The sequence below is a fragment of the Podarcis vaucheri genome (assembly GCF_965113315.1).
Source record: "Podarcis vaucheri genome assembly, chromosome: 12".
In the NCBI taxonomy this organism is placed as follows: domain Eukaryota; kingdom Metazoa; phylum Chordata; class Lepidosauria; order Squamata; family Lacertidae; genus Podarcis; species Podarcis vaucheri.
In genome coordinates this window covers 56,600,536-56,623,689 of record NC_138750.1, presented here as the reverse complement: position 1 = coordinate 56,623,689, position 23,154 = coordinate 56,600,536, and the positions used below count along the sequence as shown (strand labels likewise).

General features: G+C 48.1%; 1 protein-coding gene across 4 annotated transcripts in view; it reads left to right on the top strand.

Annotated features, from left to right (window-relative positions):
* The window catches only part of CRHR2 (corticotropin releasing hormone receptor 2), a 201,264-nt gene that overhangs the window by 160,051 nt on the left and 18,059 nt on the right, over positions 1 to 23,154 (top strand). For all 4 annotated transcript variants that reach the window (XM_082192528.1, XM_082192530.1, XM_082192529.1 and 1 more), the window contains 4 exons: positions 4,236 to 4,389; positions 6,273 to 6,333; positions 7,807 to 7,879; positions 20,211 to 20,296. In XM_082192528.1, the coding sequence (XP_082048654.1) occupies positions 4,236 to 4,389; positions 6,273 to 6,333; positions 7,807 to 7,879; positions 20,211 to 20,296 (374 nt within the window). The remainder of the gene's footprint in view (positions 1 to 4,235; positions 4,390 to 6,272; positions 6,334 to 7,806; positions 7,880 to 20,210; positions 20,297 to 23,154) is intronic.

Sequence of the window (23,154 nt, the reverse complement as noted above, 5' to 3'; positions counted from 1 at the left end):
GAGACGCTCTTTCAGGTATACTGGGCCGAGGCCGTTTAGGGCTTTAAAGGTCAGCACCAACACTTTGAATTGTGCTCGGAAACGTACTGGGAGCCAATGTACAGTAGGTCTTTCAAGACTAGTATTACGTGTTCTCGGTGGCCACTCCCAGTCACCAGTCTAGCTGCTGCATTCTGGATTAACTGCAGTTTCCAGGTCACCTTCAAAGGCAGCCCCATGTACAGCACATTGCTGTAGTCCAAGCGGGCGATAACCAGAGCATGCACCACTCTGGCGAGACAGTCTGCAGGCAGGGAGGGTCTCAGCTTAAGTGGTCACAGTAGCTATGCGTACCATCTTCCAGCTTGGGCTGGTGCCCCAGAGGCCGTTGTTGTACAGGGATGACCTGACCACAGTGATCTGTGCATTGTCAACATCAAGATTGGTTTGCCGTAATGCGTTCCACATGGGGCTACCCTTAAGGCTGAGTCCAGACACTGCGGCTTACCTAGGAAGCAACCTTATACCAGGCATAGGCAAACTCGGCCCTCCAGATGTTTTGGGACTACAACTCCCATCATCCCTAGCTATCAGTGGAGGGCCGAGTTTGCCTATGCCTGCCTTACACTGAGACAGACCTTTGGTCTATTGAGCTCAGTATTGTTTACACTGACAGCAGCTCTCCGTAGATTCAGAAGGGGTCTCTCCCATCCCTACCCAGAGATGCAGGGGACTGAAGCTGGAACGTCTGCATGCAGGATACGTCCTCTGCTGCCAGGCTATGGCCACTGAGCTATGGAGGGACTCAGAAACATAACAGGAATGGAATGGACCGCCCTGGGAGAGACTGGCTGGCTGGCTGGCACTCTAAGCAGAAGTACTCTGCACTGCAACATTTTGTTGCAGACCTCGCTTGTTTTATATGTACTGAACACACACACACACACACACACACATGCATCTTATTCCCAAAGTTTTAGACCCTGCTATATGCATTCATTTTTTCTCTCCCCCCCCCCCAGTAGTCTGATCCTTACAAGAACTTTAAAGTAATTTATGACGCTACACCTCACCCAGGTTTTGATGGTACCTTGAGAAGAAGGAAGGGGAAACAAATTCAATCCATTAATCTTTTCTCCCCCAGAAAAGATCATTTCTATAAATAACCCCTGCCTCTTAGACAGGGCCCAGTCCTAAATAATAGGATTGTGCCAGACTGAATTATAGCCCCTCCTTGTCAACGCCTCAGAATTATGGTTTTCACCTCATTCTGCCTTCACTCATCTCTCCTTTTCTTTTGTTATCCTGGACAATGTCCCTCTGGCAAATATTCTGGGCCAGTCCTGGCTCCCCCCCCCCCAACTCACAAAGACTCCTGGGAGATGTGGTTTCTTAGAGGGACTGAGAGTTGCTAAGAGAAACCACCACCTTCATCCCCCTCACGGAACTACAGTTCCCAGAGTTGTTTAACAACAAATCCCTCTTCCCAGGGGACTCTGGGAATTGTAGCTCTGTGAGGGGACTGGGGGGGGGTCACCTACCAGCTGTAAGCACCCTAGGACCCATGTATCTATGGGACCGCCTCTCCTGGTATGCCCCACGGAGGACCTTAAGGTCCACAAATGACAACACCTTGGAGGTCCCAGGTCTCAAGGTGGTTAGATTGGTCTCAACTAGGGCCAGGGCCTTTTCAGTACTGGCCCCGATGTGGTAGAACGCTCTGTCACAAGAGACTAGGGCCCTGGGGGACTTGACATTTTTCCGCAAGGCCTGCAAGACAGAGCTGTTCCGCCTGTCCTTTGGCTTGGACTCAGTCTGACCCTTATGCTTCCCTCCCCTTATGGTTTTGATTTATGGGCTACTTTTAAAATGAGACTGCCTTTTAAATTACATTTTAACCTGTATTTTAAATTGGGTTGTTTTTTTCCTATTACCGTATTTTTCGCTCTATAACACGCACCCGACCATAACACGCACATAGTTTTTAGAGGAGGAAAATCCGTAGACATGCCACCTGTAGGCATTCCCTCCATAACACGCACAGACATTTTCCCTTACTTTCTAGGAGGAAAAAAGTGAGTGTTATAGTGCAAAAAATACGGTATGTTTTTATTGTAATTTTACTGGTGTTAGCTGCCCTGAGCCCGGCTCTGGCTGGGGAGGGCGAGGTATAAATAATTTTTTTTATTATTATTATTAACAAACCACAGCTCCCAGGATTCTCTTTGGTGTAAGCCATGACTGCATAAAGTGGCATCCTAGTTCTTTGAATCAAAGAACTGTAGAGCTGGAGGGGACCCTGAGGATCATCTAGTCCAACCCAAGAATATACAGCTGTCCCTTAAGGGGATCGAACCTGCAACCTTGCCGTTATCAGCACCACGCTCTAACCAGCTGAACTATCCAGTACATAGTGCAGATGGTGTCAAAGCCCATCTGAATATAGCTAGGATGCTGGACCAAGATGGGTCATTGACCTGATTCCCCCAAGCGATTTATTTGCCTCTTAAATGAGTTCCAGGTAAATTGAGAATGGAAATGAACTTATCTACTGATCACGAGAAGCTCATTATTTGCCTTTTAATTGCATGGGCGAGAGAGGGAGGGTAGGCAGCCCTCACTTATTTCCCCCCGCATGAAAATCTTTCGTGTTTTGTGCAAATGAAGCCCAGAGTTCGGGTTCCTCGGGGAGACAAGACAAGGCCTCTCTTTTAGCTCAGCTTAATCAGCTGGCTGTATAATTTTATGTCTCTCCGAAAAGGAGAATTGATTAGTACCTGTTTAAGGAATGGTATGTCTAATCACATGCTTCGTGAGCTGTGAGCTTGCGAGTCTGGAGGGAATTAAGCCATTTTCTTCATTTTCTGAAGCGGAAACTATTTTAAAATAATAATAATAATGAATTTTTAATTAATTCTTTTTCAAATAGAGTCATTCAGATCTAGGAGCCTAGGCTGTTGCCCTATAACATTTCAGACCCTTGGTCCATCTAACACAGTGTGGCATTTTTAGTCCCTTCGGATGGAAAAATCTGCTCCAATATTGTGGGCAACACCTGCTGATTCTCAACAGACAAAGGGTTGGGTGGATATTATTTCCATTCGTTAGGGAGCAGGGAATCAGTGCATTCTCAAAAACCTAGTGCCCCACACCATGAGAAATAGGGCAATCCTATATATGTCTACTCATAAGAAAGTTCCATTGCTTTCAATGGTGCTTACCTGAAGGTATATATGAGGCCCTCCAGATTTTGGGGACTACAACTCCCATGATCCCTAGCTAACAGGACCAGTGGTCAGGGATGATGGGAATTGTAGTCCCAAAGCATCTGGAGGGCCGAGTTTGCCTATGCCTGGTATATATGGATAAGACCTGGCAGACTCTGCTCACCCCAAAAAACCAAACAAACCCTACCCTAAGTCTATCATGGATCTCTCAGCCTAGCTCACCTTAGAAGGCTGCTGTGATCATTGAAGGACATGTCAATGTGAAAAATGCAAAATAGATTTCTGCAATTATTTTCACTTGTATATTGCGGGCGCACAATAAAAAGTCTTGTTTAGGCTGAATTATCCCAGCAGGTCAGGAATATTACAGATATTAATATTGCACAGTTTGAAGCAACTGGATGCATAAAAACGAACTCCTTTTGAAATAAAAACATTGCCAAGGCCCGTTAGTTTAATTAAGAACTTTACTTGCAGAACTTTCTTCATACCATAACAGAAACATCAAATGATACATCCAAACAGTTCTATAAGACATACGCCAGTCCAAGGCATACGCTCCAAGTACCTGACAAAATATGAAATAATTCCAACAGAAATAATTCCAACAGACCTAGAAGCAGAGGTCTGATTCTCCCCACAGCCTGTATTCCATCCGGCATCCTGTTTTAGGCTGTTTACCTGGAGAGCTTCATTTATATCTCACAGAGTCTGGGAACAAAAAAAATTGGCAGATGCCACCCTTCCAAGAGGGCAGGTTTGCAATTCAATACCTCTCATGTGATCTAAGGTTAAACACTCCTGTGCTAGCTAGCAGAAAACAACCATAGTTCATTATCGACTCCATTAGAGTTCAGAGTCCTATTCTTGCCATCAGTGTAGCCCCATGGAAAAACCCCGTGTTAAAGCCTTCATGAATACACATAGCCATTCCCACTTCAGTGTCAATTAAACCAATTAAACTTAACGAGGAAGTGTTCACCTGCCCTGTAGGCCTCACGTGTGCTTCCCTTCTGCTTCCCTTTCTAGCTGTGGTGCCGGTGCATCACAGCCATCTTCAACTACTTTGTGGTGACCAATTTCTTTTGGATGTTTGTGGAAGGCTGCTACCTGCACACGGCCATCGTCATGACCTACTCGACAGACAAGCTGAGGAAGTGGGTTTTCCTCTTCATCGGATGGTGTAAGTAACACACTGTAGGCTTGTCTAGACAACAACAACAAAATGTTTTTAGGTCTCGCAGAGAAGAGCCAGCTGCCTGATATCAATAGGCAGGGAGGTCCAAAGTGTTGGTGCTGCCACGCTAAAAAAAACCCCAAGTCCTTACAAATGCAGAACAGATATTATGGGGCAGCAGTAGCAGTGCCAAATCTGCCAATTGAAGTGGTCAAGTGGGCGTTTGTGGCTGGGAGAAGGAGTAGGTACCATAGCTGTCAACCGTCCCTTATTTGGCGGGAAACTCCCTTATCCCAGCTCCATGTCCCTTATTGATGATGTCCCTTAAATCTCCCGAGTTTCATGTTCGCCCGGCTCAGGAGCGAAGCAGTGGCTCGGGGTCTTCCGCCGCTAGGGAGCGTGTGCACACGAGCTGCCACGTCTCCATCTCTCCCTTTCCCCCCTCAGGGGCGTGTCGTGAGGAGACGGGTGGCGGCGGGCGGGCAGGCAGCCCCTCTCTTGTGAGACTTCCGCTGCGCTGCCAGGGGAAGCCGGAGGCGGCAGCGGCCGCTGAGGAGGCGGCCTGAGGGAGGAGGAAGAGGAGAAGGGCGCCGCTTCAGCGGCCGCTGTGGCGCCGCAACCATCTCATGCCAGGCTTGCGGGCGGCATGGGCGAGAGTCTCTCTCCCTCCCCCCCCCTCGGGCGGGGAAGGGCTGATGGAACTCCTTGCACCAGGACGACAGCAGCCCCGATGTGCTGCTTAGCATCCCCTCCACCCAGTGCAGCATCTTCATATAGTGATTTCCCCCTCTGCATCCCTTTCATAACTCTATTTTTTTTAATCATTTGTCCGTCCATAGTTCAAATTTTTACTACAAGTTTTCTGTCAATCCTACCAATGCATGTAACTCTTTATAATAGCTTTTCAACTAAATTATAAACTTTCCCCATTCTTTATTAAAGAGGTCCTCTTCCTGGTTTCTAATTCTGCCTGTAAGTTTTGCCATCTCGACATCGTTCATCAGTTTTGTCTGCCAATCTTCTTTGGTCAGAGTTGTAGACCCTTAGGATCATCTAGTCCAACCCCCCTGCAAAACACAGTCAGTGGCAGCAAAAGCAGCATGGCTCCATCAGTGGCGGATTTATGTATAAGCCAGGGGTCTGCAACCTGCAGCTCCGGAGCCGCATGTGGCACTTTTACACCTTTGCCGCGGCTCTAGGGCGGATACTAGCGAGGGGGAGGAGGCGCATTGTGCGCCCTGACACTCCCCACTGTGGCGGGCGCTGTACTAGCTGTGACGTCGCATGGGGGCGGTGCGTGCGTTAGTCACACACTGTCCCGACGTCACCTTCCCGCCCACCGGCCCGCTACATTGTAAGGGCCATGTACGCTGGTCACTGCATTGAAAGGGGGCATGTACGCTGGTCACTGTTTTGAAGGGGAGTGAAGAACACACACACACAAAAAAAGGTAACTTGTTAATTTAACGTTTATTTCTATGAGGAGGAGTAATTCTGAGGGGTCAAACAAAGAAATAATTAAAAAGTGATAAAAAAGTTATTTTTATAATGCGGCTCCCAGGTTTTTTTCCTTCGGAAACGGGTCCAAGTGGCTCTTTTTGTCTTAAAGGTTGCAGACCCCTGGTATAAGCTAAGCAAAATCCCTTATTTTGGCTGCCGATCCCTTATTTTCAAGGCTTCTGGTCCCTTATTTTCAAATCTGTAAGTTGACAGCTATGGTAGGTACGAAAGGGGGTGAAGGTGTCCATGGGGTTTGTGTGTGTGTGTGTGTGTGTGTGTGTGTGTGTGTGTGTGCAAAGGGGGCTGCACAACAGCACAGAGAAGGCACACTAATTTGTCAAAGCTCCCTGGACCATCTCTCTTTCCCCCCTTCCCCACTGCTTTTGCAGGTATTCCTTGTCCAATTATTATCGCCTGGGCTGTCTGCAAGCTGCATTATGAAAACGAGCAGTGAGTAAAACCTTTTCATCCATTTCTCATGACTGAGCAGCTGAGTCAAAAGGCTCCTGAGCAGGCGCCAGCATCTGTGTGCATGCGCTCTAACCAGGGACAATGGAAAGTGCAAATTGTCACAACGGTAGGATGGACAGGATTCTATCTGTCAGTTTTCAGAGCTGGGTGCTTTGAAGGAAGGGAGTCGCCACATATTTTCAAGTACCCAACAGCTGTTTGATGGCCATTTCTTCCCGATTCCTCACCTCATCCTTTTGCTAGGAACCAGCCAAACGCTTGTTAATTGGATGACATGTGAGAGCATGTGTAAACTCTGAAGGAGGAAAATATCTCCTCATCTCCACAGCAGACTTGAAAGTGAGGAGTGCACCTCAGACATGTGACTATGTATGCACATTGCAAGGGCTGTTGGAAACTTGCAATCTGCCATTACCATCTCTGTTGAAAGGGAGCGCATACAATGGGGACACACACCAGATTCACCCGTTTCCTTTCCCATGCGCAATTGTGCTGAAAAATGAAGTGGCATCTCAGAAGATTTAGTTGTGTGCAATCCTTCAAGATCAAAGCCAGCCTTAGTCTAGTTTAGTTAATAGTTGAGTGTGGCGATCACACAGGGTCCCCGGACGTTTGACGGTCTATTGATCCCTGTGCCACCACTGTGATTGCCTCTTCGCTGCCACCAACCCGTTTCTCATGGGTACACACGGAGTCCAGACAGTTGTTAACATTAATAAATGATCAAGTTTATTTTATAGGGATGAACAAGCTTATGGTTTCAGTTAATTTTTCTTGGCAGTTTCTTAATCTTAGTTTCTTTTACTGTCCTATACGTTCCTAACAACTTCGAACTGCCTACTCCAGGACATTGATTCTTATACAACATTACAGGTTGCCAGATTCCTGAATTCAGTTCTTTCATATAAAAGACTTCATGAAATGCTGCATGACTATTAAAATCTAGTAAACTCTATCCACCACCTTTATAATCAAGGCCACAATATGGTACATCTAGAGATTGTATGTAATGTGAAGGAGAGTATGCGTTGAAATATTTTAGTTGATATTTTAGAATGTAAAATGCTATTTTATTTATTGATTGGTTTTTACCTTGTGGGCTTATAGCCGAATAAAGTTCTATCTATCTATCTATCTATCTATCTATCTATCATCTATCTATCTATCTTCAAACTGATTATCCCAACTATCTGACTCCACCTAACAGTTCCTCTCACTCTCTCACCACACAACACGACCAACCCAAAGACTTATATCCTCCCTCTTCCTTCACCAACTCCCCACTCTCAACTGACTTTCACACAACTCCACCTCTCCACCTCTAACTCCTCCCCTCAGTTTCTCTCTGGCCAATCACATCACACTCATTTAATCCTTCCCTTATGACCCTCCTAGGAGGCAAACGCCACAGTGAGATTTGCACAAGCTTAAGAAATGATGTTCTGTTTGCAGGTGCTGGTTTGGAAAGGAATCGGGGAAGTATATAGACTACATCTACCAAGGACCAGTGATTCTTGTCTTGCTGGTAAGGGGAAAAAACGGCACTGGAAGCCTCCTCAGGCTTGTCTCCACCTGTCTCAATTTCTACCTGGATTTAAGGTTTTCATGTGACCTGACCGTGTTTACAGAGTGGTAAAGGTAAAGGGACCCCTGACCATTAAGTCCAGTCACGGACGACTCTGCGGTTGCGCGCTCATCTCGCTCTATAGGCCGAGGGAGCCAACGTTTGTCCACAGACAACTTTCGGGTCATGTGGCCAGCATGACTAAGCCATTTCTGGCAAACCAGAGCAGCGCACGGAAACGCCGTTTACCTTCCCGCTGGAGCGGTACCTATTTATCTACTTGCACTTTGATGTGCTTTCAAACTGCTAGGTTGACAGGAGCAGGGACTGAGCAACGGGAGCTCACCCCATCGCGGGGGTTCAAACAGCTGACCTTCGGATCGGCAAGCCCTAGGCTCTGTGGTTTAGACCACAGAATAATAACAACAGCAACAACAATAATTTTATTATTTATACCCCACCCATCTGGGTAGGTTTTTGTAGCCATTCTGGGCAGCTTCCAGCAGAAGGCTTGGCATGCATATGCAGTTTTTTGAACCAATTCCACAGGAGATCCCAGCAAGGCTGCACGCTATGATCCTGGTACCACCACCTAACGGCACAAAGATGTCTTTCAGGCCCATCAGCAGCTGCAGGAAAGAGTCCTCTCTGCTGCTCCCCCCCCACACCGCCAACCTTTTTCATTTTGCTTTACCTCAAAAGCAGCCCTTCTCTTGTTGCCTTGGGATTTGGTGGCTGATCATTCCTCAGCCGGGAACGAGACGACTTAATTGGCCGGTTTGCCATCTCCAAGGCTCCGCAGACACAATATTGTCAGCCCAGGTGAGAAGCGAGGCCAGGAAGGAAGCAGAAACCAGCGGAGGCCAATAAGCTCTTAATGACATTCCAGGCAGAGCCTCTCTCTTCCTTGCATAAAAGCATCCTTAGCAGTTCAAACTGCAGAGAAAGAGATTGGAGTGAGCCGCCTGCAGACTGGGCTCCCTGCCCTCTCTCATAATAAACACCTTCTCTCCACTGTCTGCTGCTTGCTTATCGCGGGGCAAGGGGAAACGGAGCCGCTTGGTTGTTGGTTCCCACCAGTTTACATCCAGAGAGGGGAAATGGTCTGTTACAGACCTCAGTCAGCCATCAGCCAGCTCACACCTGTCTGTTTTGGTGGAGCAAGCGCTCCATTTGCCAAAAAAAGACCAGTCTTCTCTGCTAACACAGTTGTCCATTTGCGTGGCGAGTTCCCGCCTCCCCCTGGAAGAAATAAAGGCACGCTACACCGAGTATTAGGTTAATGGGCGAAATAGGCCACAACTTTATTGATTACAGGAATGAGCGGTATTGGCTTAGGCATTGGTCCTATCGACTAGCCGGCTTCAGCCAATTGCGTGAAGACCAGCGAGGGTTAACCATCAGTAGGGGGAGTCCTGCTGAGGCACATCAACAAGGAGCTCCCCCGGGGTCACCACTCGGGGGCGTGCCTTAGGCCCACACCTCCATAGGCTTCGGACAGGGCCACGCCCCCCAGAGTCCTTTATCAGACTACCCTTTGCTGTGGGGAGAGGCGATGGCACTTCCTCCCCCCCAATACACTTAACCCTCCCAAACTAATGCCTAACTGCCAAAACCACGGAGTTGTGATGAGTTGCTACGAGGTAGGCGAAAAACCAAATGGCTAAAAATTTGCCAATTGGGAAAAATTCCTACCAGGCCCCTTGCGGCGACCAACCGAAGTCCATAGCAATGTCAAGGAGCCTGCCTAAAGGGAGGGAGGGTGGGAAACAGGAGTCAACTGGCACTGCGAAAAGAGGGCGAGCCTCGGCCGTGCCGGCCCTAAATAGGGCAGGCCACACACACCTCCCAGCCACCCGATTGGCTGGCTGGGTGGATGACGCGGCCGAGGATTCCCCTAGGTCTGGGGCTGGGAGCAGATGAAGACCGCAACCTCCCCCCCCCCCAGCTCAGAAGTGGCTTTGGAAAATGGGGATCAGAATGCTTTGTGGGTCTACTTTAAGCTATCAGTAGGTCCCGGAACATTTTCTGTGCTATAGCACCAAATGTTAGAAGTTGGGGGGGGGGGAGAGAGAGAGAGAGAGAGAGAGAGAGAGAGAGCTTTAAAAACTGTGACATGTGGCCTCTGTCACTCTATTTATGGAAATCATAATGGTAGGGGTTGATACTGCTGAGTGAATAAAAGGTTGGGTTTTTTTACGATAGGCAACAGACTCGTAAAAGAGCCGCTGATTTGTGGGAAACGATGATAAATGCACTTAATGAGTTCCTTGAAACACGCTTGGCACCAGATTCCCCTTAATTGTGTTAAGACAGCGCTACACGACGGTTTACAGGAACCTTCGTTGTATGTGTTTAACCGCTGCAAGACAGACCACCAGGAAGCCTCGGAAGGCGGAATGGCTTAGAACGGCTTGGGAATTATTCACTTTAGCAAATTTAACGCAGCCCGTCAATTTTCTGCTCGATAGTGCCAATCAGCTCTAAACATGTCTATGAATTGCTGTTGGTCCTGGCAGACAAATGGGATCTCCATGTTTCAGGAGCGGTAAGCCTGTATATTTAGAAACACAGGAAACTGCCTGGTGTCGAGTCGGAACCATTTGTCCATCTGGGTCAGTCAACACTGGTTGGCAGCGGTTCTTCAGGGTTACTGTCACAGAATCTCCTTTCTTGGAGGTTTTTAAACAGAAGTTGGGCAGCCACCTGTCAGCGATTCTTTAGCTCCGACCCCTGCATTGCAAGGGGTTGAACTAGGTGACCCATGAGGCCCCTATCACCACCACTAATAATAATAATAATAATAATAATAATAATAAGAATAAGAATAAGAATAAGAATAATAATAATAATAATAATTTGTTTATACCCCGCCTATCTGGCTGGGCTTTCCCAGCCACTCTGGGTGGCTTCCAACAAAATATTAAAATACAATACTGCATCAAACATTAAAACCTAGACAGCATCTTAAAAAGCTGTCGACATCACCTTGGCGATAAAGGTCCGTATAGTTGAAGCTATGGTTTTCCCAGTAGTGATGTATGGAAGTGAGAGCTAGACCATAAAGAAGGCTGAGCGCCGAAGAATTGATGCTTTTGAATTCTGGTGCTGGAGGAGACTCTTGAGAGTCCCATGGACTGCCAGAAGATCAAACCTCTTCATTCTGAAGGAAATCAGCCCTGAGTGCTCACCGGAAGGACAGATCCTGAAGCTGAGGCTCCAATACATTGGCCACCTCATGAGAAGAGAAGACTCCCTGGAAAAGACCCTGATGTTGGGAAAGATGGAGGGCACAAGGAGAAGGGGACGAAAGAGGACGAGATGGTTGGACAGTGTTCTCGAAGCTACCAGCATGAGTTTGACCAAACTGCGGAAGGCAGTGGAAGACAGGAGTGCCTGGCATGCTCTGGTCCATGGGGTCACCAAGAGTTGGACATGAGTAAACGACTAAACAACAACAAAAACCAGGGCTACCTTCAGATGTCTTCTAAAAGTCTGGTAGTTGTTGTTCTCTTTGACATCTGGTGGGAGGGCATTCCACAAGGCGGGCGCCACTACCGAGAAGACCCTCTGCCTGGTTCCCTGTAACTTGGCTTCCCTATAATTCACATAGGCGGAGGACCATAACCAAAGTGTCCCACCTCGGATGCTGTTGGACCACGGTTCTCATCACACCATTGGCAATGCTGGCTGAGGCTGATTGATGCTGGGGTCCATCTGAAGGTCACCATGTTGCCTCTGCCCCCTTGCTCTAACCATTACACCACTCTGCCTCTGAAAAGAGAGCAAGGAATCATGGTATCCTTACAATGCCCGCCAACAGAACTCTTCCCAGGTGCATCTGTCTGGGGAGGCTGTGTGGAGTTCTCCGGCCCGCCCCACTTTCTTCCTCGGATATATTTCCAAACATTTCGCAAAATAGCTCCTTGATTGCAAAGATCCCTCGTTTCCTCATCCCTTGCCACTCTTCCGGAAGCAAGTTGCTCACGTTTCAAGATGAATATTCAAAACGAGCCAGCGGGGAGGCATGTGGTTTTGCCATTCGCTCCTCCGTTCAGTCTTCTTTGAGCATCACAAATATAATAAGTGGACTTTTAGACCAGGCCGAAGGTGAGGGTGTAAGTCTGGTGTATACGAAGCCCTGCCTATAATTTTGAAGGAAAAGGTCCGCTTTAAATTATTTCATTGCATTTCTTCCGCAGCCAGCCATGTCTTAGGAAATGGGTGGAATAATGTTTATACCTTGATTGTACTGAGCCTTACACTGTCTACTCACAAGTAAGTTCCATTCAATGGAGCTTACTCCCAGGTAACTGGGTAAAGACAGGGAAGCCTTAGACTGCAATATGGAGCATTTTTTTCAGAACTAAATCCCACTGGGGACACGGGTGGCACTGTAGGTTAAACCACAGAGCCTAGGACTTGCTGACCAGAAGGTCAAGGGTTTGAATCCCCGTGACGGGGTAAGCTCCCATTGCTCGGTCCTTGCTCCTGCCAGCCTAGCAGTTTGAAAGCACATCAAAGTGCAAGTAGATATAGGTACCGCTCCGGTGGGAAGGTAAACGACGTTTCCATGTGCTGCTCTGGTTCGCCAGAAGCGGCTTAGTCATGCTGGCCACATGACCCGGAAGCTGTACACCGGCTCCCTCGGCCAATAAAGCGAGATGAGCGCCGCAACCCCAGAGTCGGCGACGACTGGACCTAATGGTCAGGGGTCCCTTCACCTTTTTAAATCCCACTGAGTTCAATAGGATTTACTCTCTGGTATGTTCCTGATCATTCTCAGTGTTGCCATTATTATTATTATTATTATTATTATTATTATTATTATTCACTTTTTCCCCTGACAGGGACTCAAGGCAGCTTTTTTCATTCCACGTATCTGTGGAAGGTGTTGCATATTATCCTTCCCTCGATCATTTCTTTTACAACGATCCTGCGAGGCAGGATTGGCAGGGAGGTTGTAATTGGCTTGAGGTGGCCAATGTCAATGTGCGTATGGCATCTATGTTTGTGATAGACATCAGACATGGGAGAAGCTTCCTGATGCAGAAGGGGATGTCCCTATTTTCATCTGAGAAATGTTGGAGGGCATGGAAGCATGCTGCCTCTGACAGCGAAGACAGCTACACAGCTTTCATGGCCAGTAGAACAGGAAAACTGTGCTCCTCTTAATTTCTTAATTTCTTGGTGGCACTACAGTGTTGCCCAGAAAACCAGTGGCCTTTGACCAGCTGTAGCGTGGATTTTTAATATATATTTTTGGCTTGGAGCTTGGCAGAGCGGCCTGGACTGCACAATTCTGTCTGACGGTCTCCATCTCCAGAACCCCTGGCAAGCAGACTAAAGGTTATGGGGATTTAGATGATGTGCGGAGCCGTTGCACCAGGCCTTAGGGGAAAGAGCGCTGTCCCTTGTACTCCCAACGCCACCTGACTAATTGCAACAAACGGCAGCCGCCGCAGGTTCTGAATCACTCCGTGGCATTTGCGGGCAGCAGGAAGAGCTTGTTAGTGCTCTGTATTTCCAGTTACTCAGACCCCACCCTCCTCACCCCCCTTCCCAGAGGACTTGGCCTAATTGACTCATAATGCACGCGATCCACGGGTCTAGCCTCTAGCCCACAGATGCTTTCATTTCCCTTCATCTCTGGCCTGCACAGACTGACCGAGATGTTCCTTTGCACCTGCTTCGGTGATATTGCATAATATCACACCTGCAAGGCAATATACTTTGGTGCCAGCATCAGGTTTGGGGAGGCTCACAGGCATGATTTGACTGCATAAGCTACTCCCTGCTGCTGCTGCCTGCTCTCTTCGAATTGTAGGATAGTAAAGCTGGAAAGGTGCGCTGGGCCCAGGGATAACCACTGAAACGCAGTCCAGGACCGGCCCAGAATACGAGGTCAGTCCGACAGGGCCAAGGCAGGATACGAGGCAGGAAACCAGGCAAGGACAGGTACAGGATCTCAGGCAGGATCTAGCATACAGCAGTGTTGCTCCTGCAACCTGGGGCAGGGCCCGACAGCCTTTTATCTTTGTCGGGGTAGCGGCCGGTCCTGATCCCCCGGTGACTCACCTCCCTGTCTCGCCCGAAGGCGAGCACCCCTCCTGCGAGTAGTCAGGTCTCTCCTTCTCTCAGACCTTAGTCTCTGCAGCTCAGGAGATATCGGTGGGTTACTAGACCCAAAGGCCGCCCCAGCCTCCCCTGACCCAACTGGTAGTGGAGCAGCTGTAAGTGATGTTCCAGCTGGAGGCAACGAGGTCATCCCCGCATCTGGAGCCAGGGCAGGCTCAAGCCCCTGACTCGGCCCAGCTAGTGTTTGCTGCAGGGGAACCTGTGCAGACTGGGGCTCTTCAGAATCAGGCCCCAGACTTGGTTCAGATGATGCCTGAGGCAAAGGATCTGGTGCAGACTGAGACTCCTCTGGTTCTGAGTCCAAGCCTGAGTCCCAGGCCATCTAGTCCAACCCCCCTGCAAAGCAGGGATCTAGCTGGCTCCCTCTTGAGCCCAGCCTGCACCACTGCCCCAAAGAGCAAGGAATAGATGCTGAGAAACATCTGAGGTTGCTCCATTAGAGTGAACTGGGCATTGCCCCGCCAGCATCAATCTGCCCTCTGCCAGTCCATTTGTGGCTCCCCACCTTCTAGCTTATAAAACTAGTCTAGGAGTGGCACTGCCTGTCCATTACCTCCTCCTTAGGCTCAGGGTTGCTGTCATTGACTGGCTAGATACAGAGGGATGGTGGGAGACACGAGCTGGGGAACCCATGAAGGCTACGAGCCAGGGGCTTGGTGGTGGGACAACTGGAGTGGTTAGTGGAAGAAGACTGGGAGCAGGAAGTGTCAAAGGCTGAAGACTGTCTCGCCAGAGTGGTGCATGCTCTAGTTATCTCCTGCTTGGACTACTGCAATGCACTCTACGTGGGGCTACCTTTGAAGGTGACCCGGGAACTACAACTAATCCAGAATGCGGCAGCTAGACTGGTGACTGGGAGTGGTCTCCAAGACCATATAACACCAGTCCTGAAAGACCTACATTAGCTCCCAGTACGTTTCCGAGCACAATTCAAAGTGCTGGTGCTGACCTTTAAAGCCCTAATCGGCCTCGGCCCAGTATCCCTGAAGGAGCATCTTCACCCCCATCGTTCTGCCCGGACACTATGGTCCAGCTCTGTGGGCCTTCTGGTGGTTTCCTCACTGCGAGAAGTGAGGTTGCAGAGAACCAGGCAGAGGGCCTTCTCGGTAGTGGTGCCCACCCTGTGGAACGCGCTCCCAGCAGATGTCAAGGAAATAAACAACTAACTGACTTTTAGAAGACATCTGAAGGCAGCACTGTTTAGGGAAGTTTTTAATGTTTGATGTTTTATTGTGTGTTTAATATTCCGTTGGGAGCTGCCCAGAGTGGTTGTGGAAACCCAGCCAGATGGGTGGGGTATATATAAATGGTGGTGGTGGTGATGAGGCAACAGGGTTTCATGAGCAGGAAGAGGCTGTGGCAGAGAGCAGTCCAGAAGCAGAGGCTGGTGAGGAAGAGGACCAAGAGGCAGAGTGGAGGCAGGCTGCTGAAAAAGCCAGGGAGGTCTTTCCCTCCTGCTGTGACCAGCTCTCCTCCTCGCTGGTCTCACAGAACATGCAGAGAAATGAAGATGGTGCAGCAAAGAGAGACTAGATGAAGGAGCCTTAGGCTGCTGGGGAAGAAACTGGGGAAGGAGCCTTAGCGGTGGGAAGTTAGGGACCTTCAGCCCTCACAACTGCCTCATTGGGGCAGAACCTACTGGGTTGCTGTGATCACTAGGCCTGTTTTGGTTTCTTTGAACAAAGAGTTGACTTCACCGATACCGGGTGTTTTATTGCCAACCTGCTCCTGATGTTTGCCCTTGTCGGACACAGCAGGGAGGAGAAGGAACAATGCTAGAAGGAGTTGCCTGCTGTTGGCTCATGTCTCAAAATGGTTCCGCGAATCCTAAAAGGGATTCTTTCTGGGATGCGTATCATTCTTCAAAGGAAATGAGACTTACTCAAGAACAGCAAGGCAATCTGAAAAGGCAAATGAAGAAGGAATCTGGAGGTCAGGAGACCATTAGTTGAGCGAGGTCAGGCTGACAAAACGCTGAAGAGCTCGGGTTATCAAATCACAGGATTTGGGCTTGGCATTACTTTTCATACATCGGCAAAGGATGATTATTCAGGATAATAGCTTTGCTTACTAAGAAAGCGTCTCCTGCTAAGAGAGCAATTAGGAAATGGCTCGTGGTCTTGTAACTGATTCATAACAGCAATTTTAAAAGCACAGATAGTCAGCTGTAAAGCATCGCCCCCGCCCCCAACTCCAAAACCTGAATGGAGGACATTCTGGACCAGGTTGTCAAAGAAAAAAACAGCATTGAATAGTGTGATGGTGGCTGGGGAAACCCAGCCAGATGGGCGGGGTATAAATAATGAATTATTATCGTTACTAAATTGCTGGTATCTGGCCTAAAGCATTAGTTAGCTCTTTGAATCTCAATTTATTTATTTATTTGCTTACTCATCTTAGAGCCCCCTAATTTAACAAATTCTCTAAGCAACTCTCAGGAAATGACAATCATTAACCGGCAAGCAAGAGGTAAACATGTGCTATAAAAATACAATTAAAAATCCATTTTAAAGAAATTGAGCAGAACATTGAAAGCAAAAGTACTGAGCAGGGTGATCGGAAAATAAATCAAGAAGACAGATAGAGATAATATGGTGGCATGAAAATATATATTGCCCCTCTTGGGTGCTACCCTTCGGAAGCATCAAGGCTGCTCTACATTGTTGTGAACTATGGTGCTCTAGCACCAGCCTGTTGGCGTAAAGGATTAGAGCTCTCTGAATCCTGGCTCTTGTTGCCTCTGATAGGAGGAAGAGAAGAAGGAGATCTCTTCAGCCTCTCCTTGCCTTCCTTAGACTTCCTTAGAGAGCCAGTGTGGTGTAGTGGTTCAGAGCGGTGGACTCGTAATCTGGTGAACCGGGTTTGCTTCCCCGCTCCTCCACATGCAGCTGCTGGGTGACCTTGGGCCAATCACACTTCTTTGAAGTCTCTCAGCCCTACTCACCTCACAGAGTGTTGGTTGTGGGGGAGGAAGGGAAAGGAGAATGTTAGCCGCTTTGAGACTCCTGAAGGGGAGTGAAAGGCAGGATATCAAATCCAAACTCCTCCTCTTCTTCTTCTTGATCTTGTTCTTCTTCTCCACGAACTTCTCCTTTTGCTGATTTCAGGTTATGAGAGGGGGCACTGCTGTAGATTTGCCTCTTTCTGATATTCCGGCATTAATGAAATCTCAGCATTTTGCCTCTAAAATGTATTTAAGTCAGAACACATAAATTGAGCTCACTTCGGTGTCTGATTTCAGGAACTGTAGCACTACTGATTCTGCATAAACAAAAAGTAACATAAAATTTGGCCAGCCCCAGTCCCAAGTTGCGGGAGCAACATTGTTGGTTCCTGCCTGAGCCCTGTCCTGCTTTCCTGCCTGAGCTCCTGACCCACCCTGGCTTCCTTCTTGCATGCCTGTCCCTGACTTCACCCGACTCCCTGCCCTGCACCCAGCTTCAGCTATTATGGACTGCCTCCATGTTTCACCTTTGACCATGGACTGGACTTGGACCTCACCTCTCGGGTAACCCACAGGACCAGCACAGAACCACTAACACCAATGGGAAAGACGGCTCTGGGGAGGCACAGCCAGAGAACAGAAGGATCAAGAGAGTGGCGAATTTCCCTTTCCCCTTGCTCTCCACTCCATTTCCAAGAGCCTTTCAGTCTCTCAGTTATGGTGAATCAGCAAAGAGACCTTGCTGTAATGAAGAGGGGAATCCTGCATTTTATTCCCCTCCAAGGACCGAAAGGACTTCATTATTGCTCCAGCCTCATTTTCCTCGCCTCAGCAAGTTCTCCTCCTCCAGCAAAACCTGCCGAGTTACCGCCATTGTTGATTTGCATCATTCTTCCTTCCCCACCTCCCAAACCAATGCGCCTGGAACATTTTTGTCTGCAGTAGGATGCAGAACGACTCATGCATGCACATGAAACCTCCTCGTGTGTTGCAAGAGGGGACCATTTTTGATAACTAGAAAATAAGCTCTTGCTGGAACCTTGTCCTGATTTTTTTTATAGCTCAGGGGCTCAATGCTTCCCCATTGTGTGAAGAAGAAGAAGAAGAAGAAGAAGAAGAAGAAGAAGAAGAAGAAGAATGCACCAGGCAGAACTCACCCCTCAACCATGCAACACACAGGTCTCCTAGGGAGAAGCAGCAGTCGGTGTCGTATCCCCTACATCCGAGCCCCAAGGTTGCCCTGAGGAGGACTTACGGTAGATGAATCCCAAGCCACCCTACTCAGGGCTAAGAGCCCTTGGTACCTGCTTTTATACTGAGGACGGAGGACATGGTTCTTCCATCACCCTTAGACTCTGAGGGTGACTCCCCTGTTCCACCAACATGTAATCTGATTCCACTATGAGTCCTTTAAAGATTGCAGGGAGATTGGTAGAGCACGAGACTCTTAATCTCAGGGTCAGAGGTTAGAGCTCCACATTGGGCAGATGATTCCTGCGTCACAGCGGGTTGGACTAGATGACCCTCATGGTCCCTTCCAACTCTATTATTCTATGACCTGGAAGAGAGGCACTGGGAGGGGCTGGAATGGTAGTCCTTGCAGTCGTCGTCTTCTCAAGCCTTCAAATTATTCTGGTCCTTTGCTGAAACAACGTCCACCACAGCTCAGCACGCAGGATCCACTGGGAGCTGACCAGGGTCCTGAATTGGTTTGGCTGTACTAGATTGAAACAGGTTCTGGTAATTACTTCCACCTCCGAGCCCCAGCAAAACAAATAGTTCTTGGCTTAAGTAGAACGACATCCCCGAGGCATACAGCAATGGTACTCTGGCATAAATACGATCAGTTTGGAGCTGTCATTTCCATTTATCAGTTCCTGCCTTTGAGGCAAACCTTCTGAAGAGGAACTTTCAGATCGTAAAGATCACTATACTCAGACAAATCTGTTATTCCAAACGTCTCTCATATCTCTACTGGGTGTCATCTCACAAAAGGCTTTGGAGAGAAAGGGCCTGGGGGGGCGTTTGGCTCTCATGTCCCAGTTCAAGGGGACATACCTTCAAAAGCAGTAGCTTGCGGGAGCAGACCAGGGTCCAGCTGGCCTGCCCACCTGGTCAAGCCTTCTGCATCCAGACTGATGCCTGCTGAGATTTCACAAGCAGAGTACAAATGCCATCCTTTGCAGTTTGTCCCTCCTATCTGCGGTCTTGCTGTTTCTGATGTTCAGGGTGTGAGTGCCGTTCCTGTAATAGTCCGCATGCCACCATCCAGTCACAAAAAGAGGGAGAGATCAGCAGGCTCAAGGTTTTGCAGAAATACAAAAGATATGGGGGGGGGGATGATCTAGAGGTGTGTGAATGTGTGTTAAAACCTCCAGAACCCAGCTCATTGGTGACTGAGCATGCTCAGTGGGTGCAGAATCCTGATTAACAGTGTAAAGGTAGTTCTTCCCACTATTCATGGCCACTTCACAACAGTGAGCTCAGATCCCCAGACCTACTGAAATTCTAAACCAGGCATAGGCAAACTCCGGCCCTCCAGATGTTTGGGACTACAATTCCCATCATCCATGACCACTGGTCCTGATAGCTAGGGATGATGGGAATTGTAGTACCAAACATCTGGAGGGCCGGAGTTTGCCTATGCCTGTTCTAAAGGCATACAAGCAGAAAAACAGGAGCCTCTTTCACAGGGGAAGAAAATTCGGCAGAAACTGGAAGACATATTTCAGCACAGTGCTATTGTTGCAGGCACAGATCTGAAAGCAAGTGGCAGAACTGCAGAGTCTCTGATTCTTACAGCTAGGAGACATTCTCAGGAGAGTCACCAGGGCTAAATAAAATTACTTTGGGGAGTTGCCAGTTGCCAGCTCGGATTTCAGATAACCATTTCTCTGGCCCCTCCCCAAACTGCCTCTTCAATGCCCTTTGCGGCTCAGGATTGGAATGAGCGTGCCTTCATTCCACCTGAACATATTGCTCCTTTATTGGAACTCATCTCAGACAGGTAGAAAAGAGGGAGACTCCAGCAACGGCTCTCCAGGAAGAAGGCCAATTTAATTTTCACTCCCTTTATTGTATCACAACTTGCAAGAGGAGAAGCTCTTCCTGCACCGCAGAAAACACATCGATCATTTCGTTGCGCCTCGTACGTGTTTATCGGCACTGATCTTGTTTCCTCTCTCTCCCCCTCCCCCATTTTTCTTGCAGATAAATTTTGTTTTCCTGTTTAACATAGTTAGAATTCTAATGACAAAGCTGAGAGCGTCGACGACTTCAGAAACAATACAGTACAGGTAAGCTGAGTGCTGCGCTGCTGAAAAAAATCACCTTTCCCCTTATATCCCCAACCAATCACTGGTCCCAGGATCAGCTCCCAGCAATCTCCAGGGAGCGCTGGGAGAGAACTGGAGAACTGCTGCCAGCCATAATTCAAATCCATCAAACCTCCATTGGAGAACGTTCTCAGGCAGGGTGGAAGGAGAAAGAACTTCCCCATGTGAAGACCACCTGGTGGAAACCCTTACACATATGGTTCTCAGTTGTAAACTATATGCTGATCTCCATCAGCAATTTCTAGATCAACTCTGTATCCCCAAATGGAAACCAGAGTCGGAGGTCATACATTTTCTATTACTGGGGAATGATCAGGAGCTCACCAAGTTAGTGGCTAAATATCTCTATTTGGTTTTTTGTCATCGAAATACACTGCAGACACCCGTTCTGCCTGGAGACCTAAAGATGTGATGATAGACTGCTCTGCCTCCTTTCATTTAGCAAATGTTTTGTGCCACTGGGGAAGTGATAATTCTGTATTGATTTGGTTTGGATGTTTGTAAAGGTAAAGGGACCCCTGACGATTAAGTCCAATCGCGGCCGACTCTGGGGTTGCAGCGCTCATCTCGCTTTATTGGCCGAGGGAGCCGGCATACAGCTTCCGGGTCATGTGACCAGCATGACTAAGCTGCTGCTGGCGAACCAGAGCATCGCAAGGAAATGCTGTTTACCTTCCCGACAGAGTGGTACCTATTTATCTACTTGCACTTTGATGTGCTTTCGAACTGCTAGGTTTGCAGGAGCAGGGACAGAGCAACAGGAGCTCACCCCATCACGGGATTTCGAACCGCTGACCTTCTGATTGGCAAGTCCTAGGCTCTGTGGTTTAACCCACAGCGCCACCCACGTCCCTTGGATGTTTGTAGGTGATGCCAATAAAAGGTTTGAAAAGAAATTGGAGACATGTCAGAACTAGATGGACCAATGGTTTGACTTGATATAAGGCAGCTTGATGTAAGGTGGTTCCCATGTTTTTGCAGGAGACTGCCTCATAGAGTAATATAATTGCAGAATTGTGGGGTTGTAGAGTTGGAAGGGACCCTGAGGGTCATCTAGTGCAGCCCCCTTCAATGCAGGAAGCTCAACTAAAGCATCTATGACCGATGGCCACCCAACCTCTGCTTAAAAATCTCCAAGGAAGGAGAGTCCACAGCCTCCCTAGGAAGTCTGTTCCACTATTACCATCAGAAAGTTCTTCCTGATATTTAGTCAGAATCTCCCTTCTTGTAACTGGAAGCCATTGGTTTGAGTCCTACCCTCCAGAGCAGGAGAAAACAAGTTATTTGTTTACTTTACAAATGTATAGATGGCTTTACAACCCAAGTCTGTCTATACAGGATTAAATAATAAATAAATAAAATCATGACTAACATATTTCTTACACATAAGTGAAGCCATGCCGCTGGGTTGTGTTCTGAAATCTGAGAGAAACCAGTTGGAAATCCCTCGAGCCTCTGAAATCCTGTGGCCTTTCATCCCCCGCGCACCTTAGAAATTGCCAATCAGTCTGGCAAACTCAAAGCTCATTTGCTTAAACATGTCATTTCAACACTCCTTCACCTTAATCACTATGAAGTCAACTGGGTGTCGAGGTTTCATTTCACTGCGAAAGACACCAGTTATTATAAAGAAAATTCAATAGAGAGTTGTGATTGGAATCAGGCTGAAAAACATCACTGCCAATTGCTACCTCTTCATTTAACATTACCTCCTTCAATTATAGACGGTTTGTGTGTCGTAGAATGGCTCAGGTTAAGAATATTTCGTAATAGCAAAATGTGCATTTGCTTAGGGGGGAAACAAGGGGTCATCCACCTGTTCTTGGACTCTGAACCCCCACTAAAGATAAAGGGGTAAATGGACCCCTGACCATTAGGTCCAGTCATGGCCGACTCTGCGGCTGTGGCGCTCATCTCGCTTTATTGGCCAAGGGAGCCAGCGTACAACTTCTGGATCATGTGGCCAGCATGACTAAACCGCTTCTGGCGAACCAGAGCAATGCACGGAAATGCTGTTTACCTTCCTGCTGGAGCGGTACCTATTTATCTACTTGCACTTTGACGTGCTTTTGAACTGCTAGGTTGGCAGGAGCAGGGACCGAACAAGGGGCGCTCACCCCGTCACGGGGATTCGAACCGCCGACCTTCTGATTGGCAAATCCTAGGCTCTGTGGTTTGACCCACAGCACCACCCATGTCCCTTCAACTTCCATTAGCCCCAGCCATAATCATCAATGGTCATGGATGATGGGAGTTGTAGTCTTTTGGAAGACCGCAGGCTGCCCCTCCTTGCTACAAGAGATCAGATGACTGTCAGTCTCATTCTATCTCATATTTTATATTTAGTTCTGCTGACTTTCCCTCTCTATGCAAGAAAAACCTTGCCTTTAAGACCCATTTCCCTCACTCTCGCTTTGCAATCTAAATTGCCCTCTCTCCCCCTGTTCAGCTCCACCTTCCTTCGAGTTTTGGAATCAAATTTATTGGCAATTAAGCTAAATGTTCCGAAAGCTGACTTGCTAGATCCCAGCTAATGCTTTGCAAAGCAGCTCTAAGGCAAGCAAATTAAAATAAGCCGATCTGCTCTTTACAAGTCCTCTATTCTCCCACCTCCCCCCCTTTTTTTTTTTGCAAAGTTAAGATAAACTTTGCTGAACCTGAACTGCTGAAGAGCTCCGCTCAAGGTTGTGTTAGCAAACTAAGCAAGCGATACCTAGCTCTATAGACCCAACTGTAGAAATCTGGGCTATAGCAACATGAAGCATCTCAGAGTCAAATTATGGGGAACAGAGGAGACACATGGCACAGCTCTCCGAGGG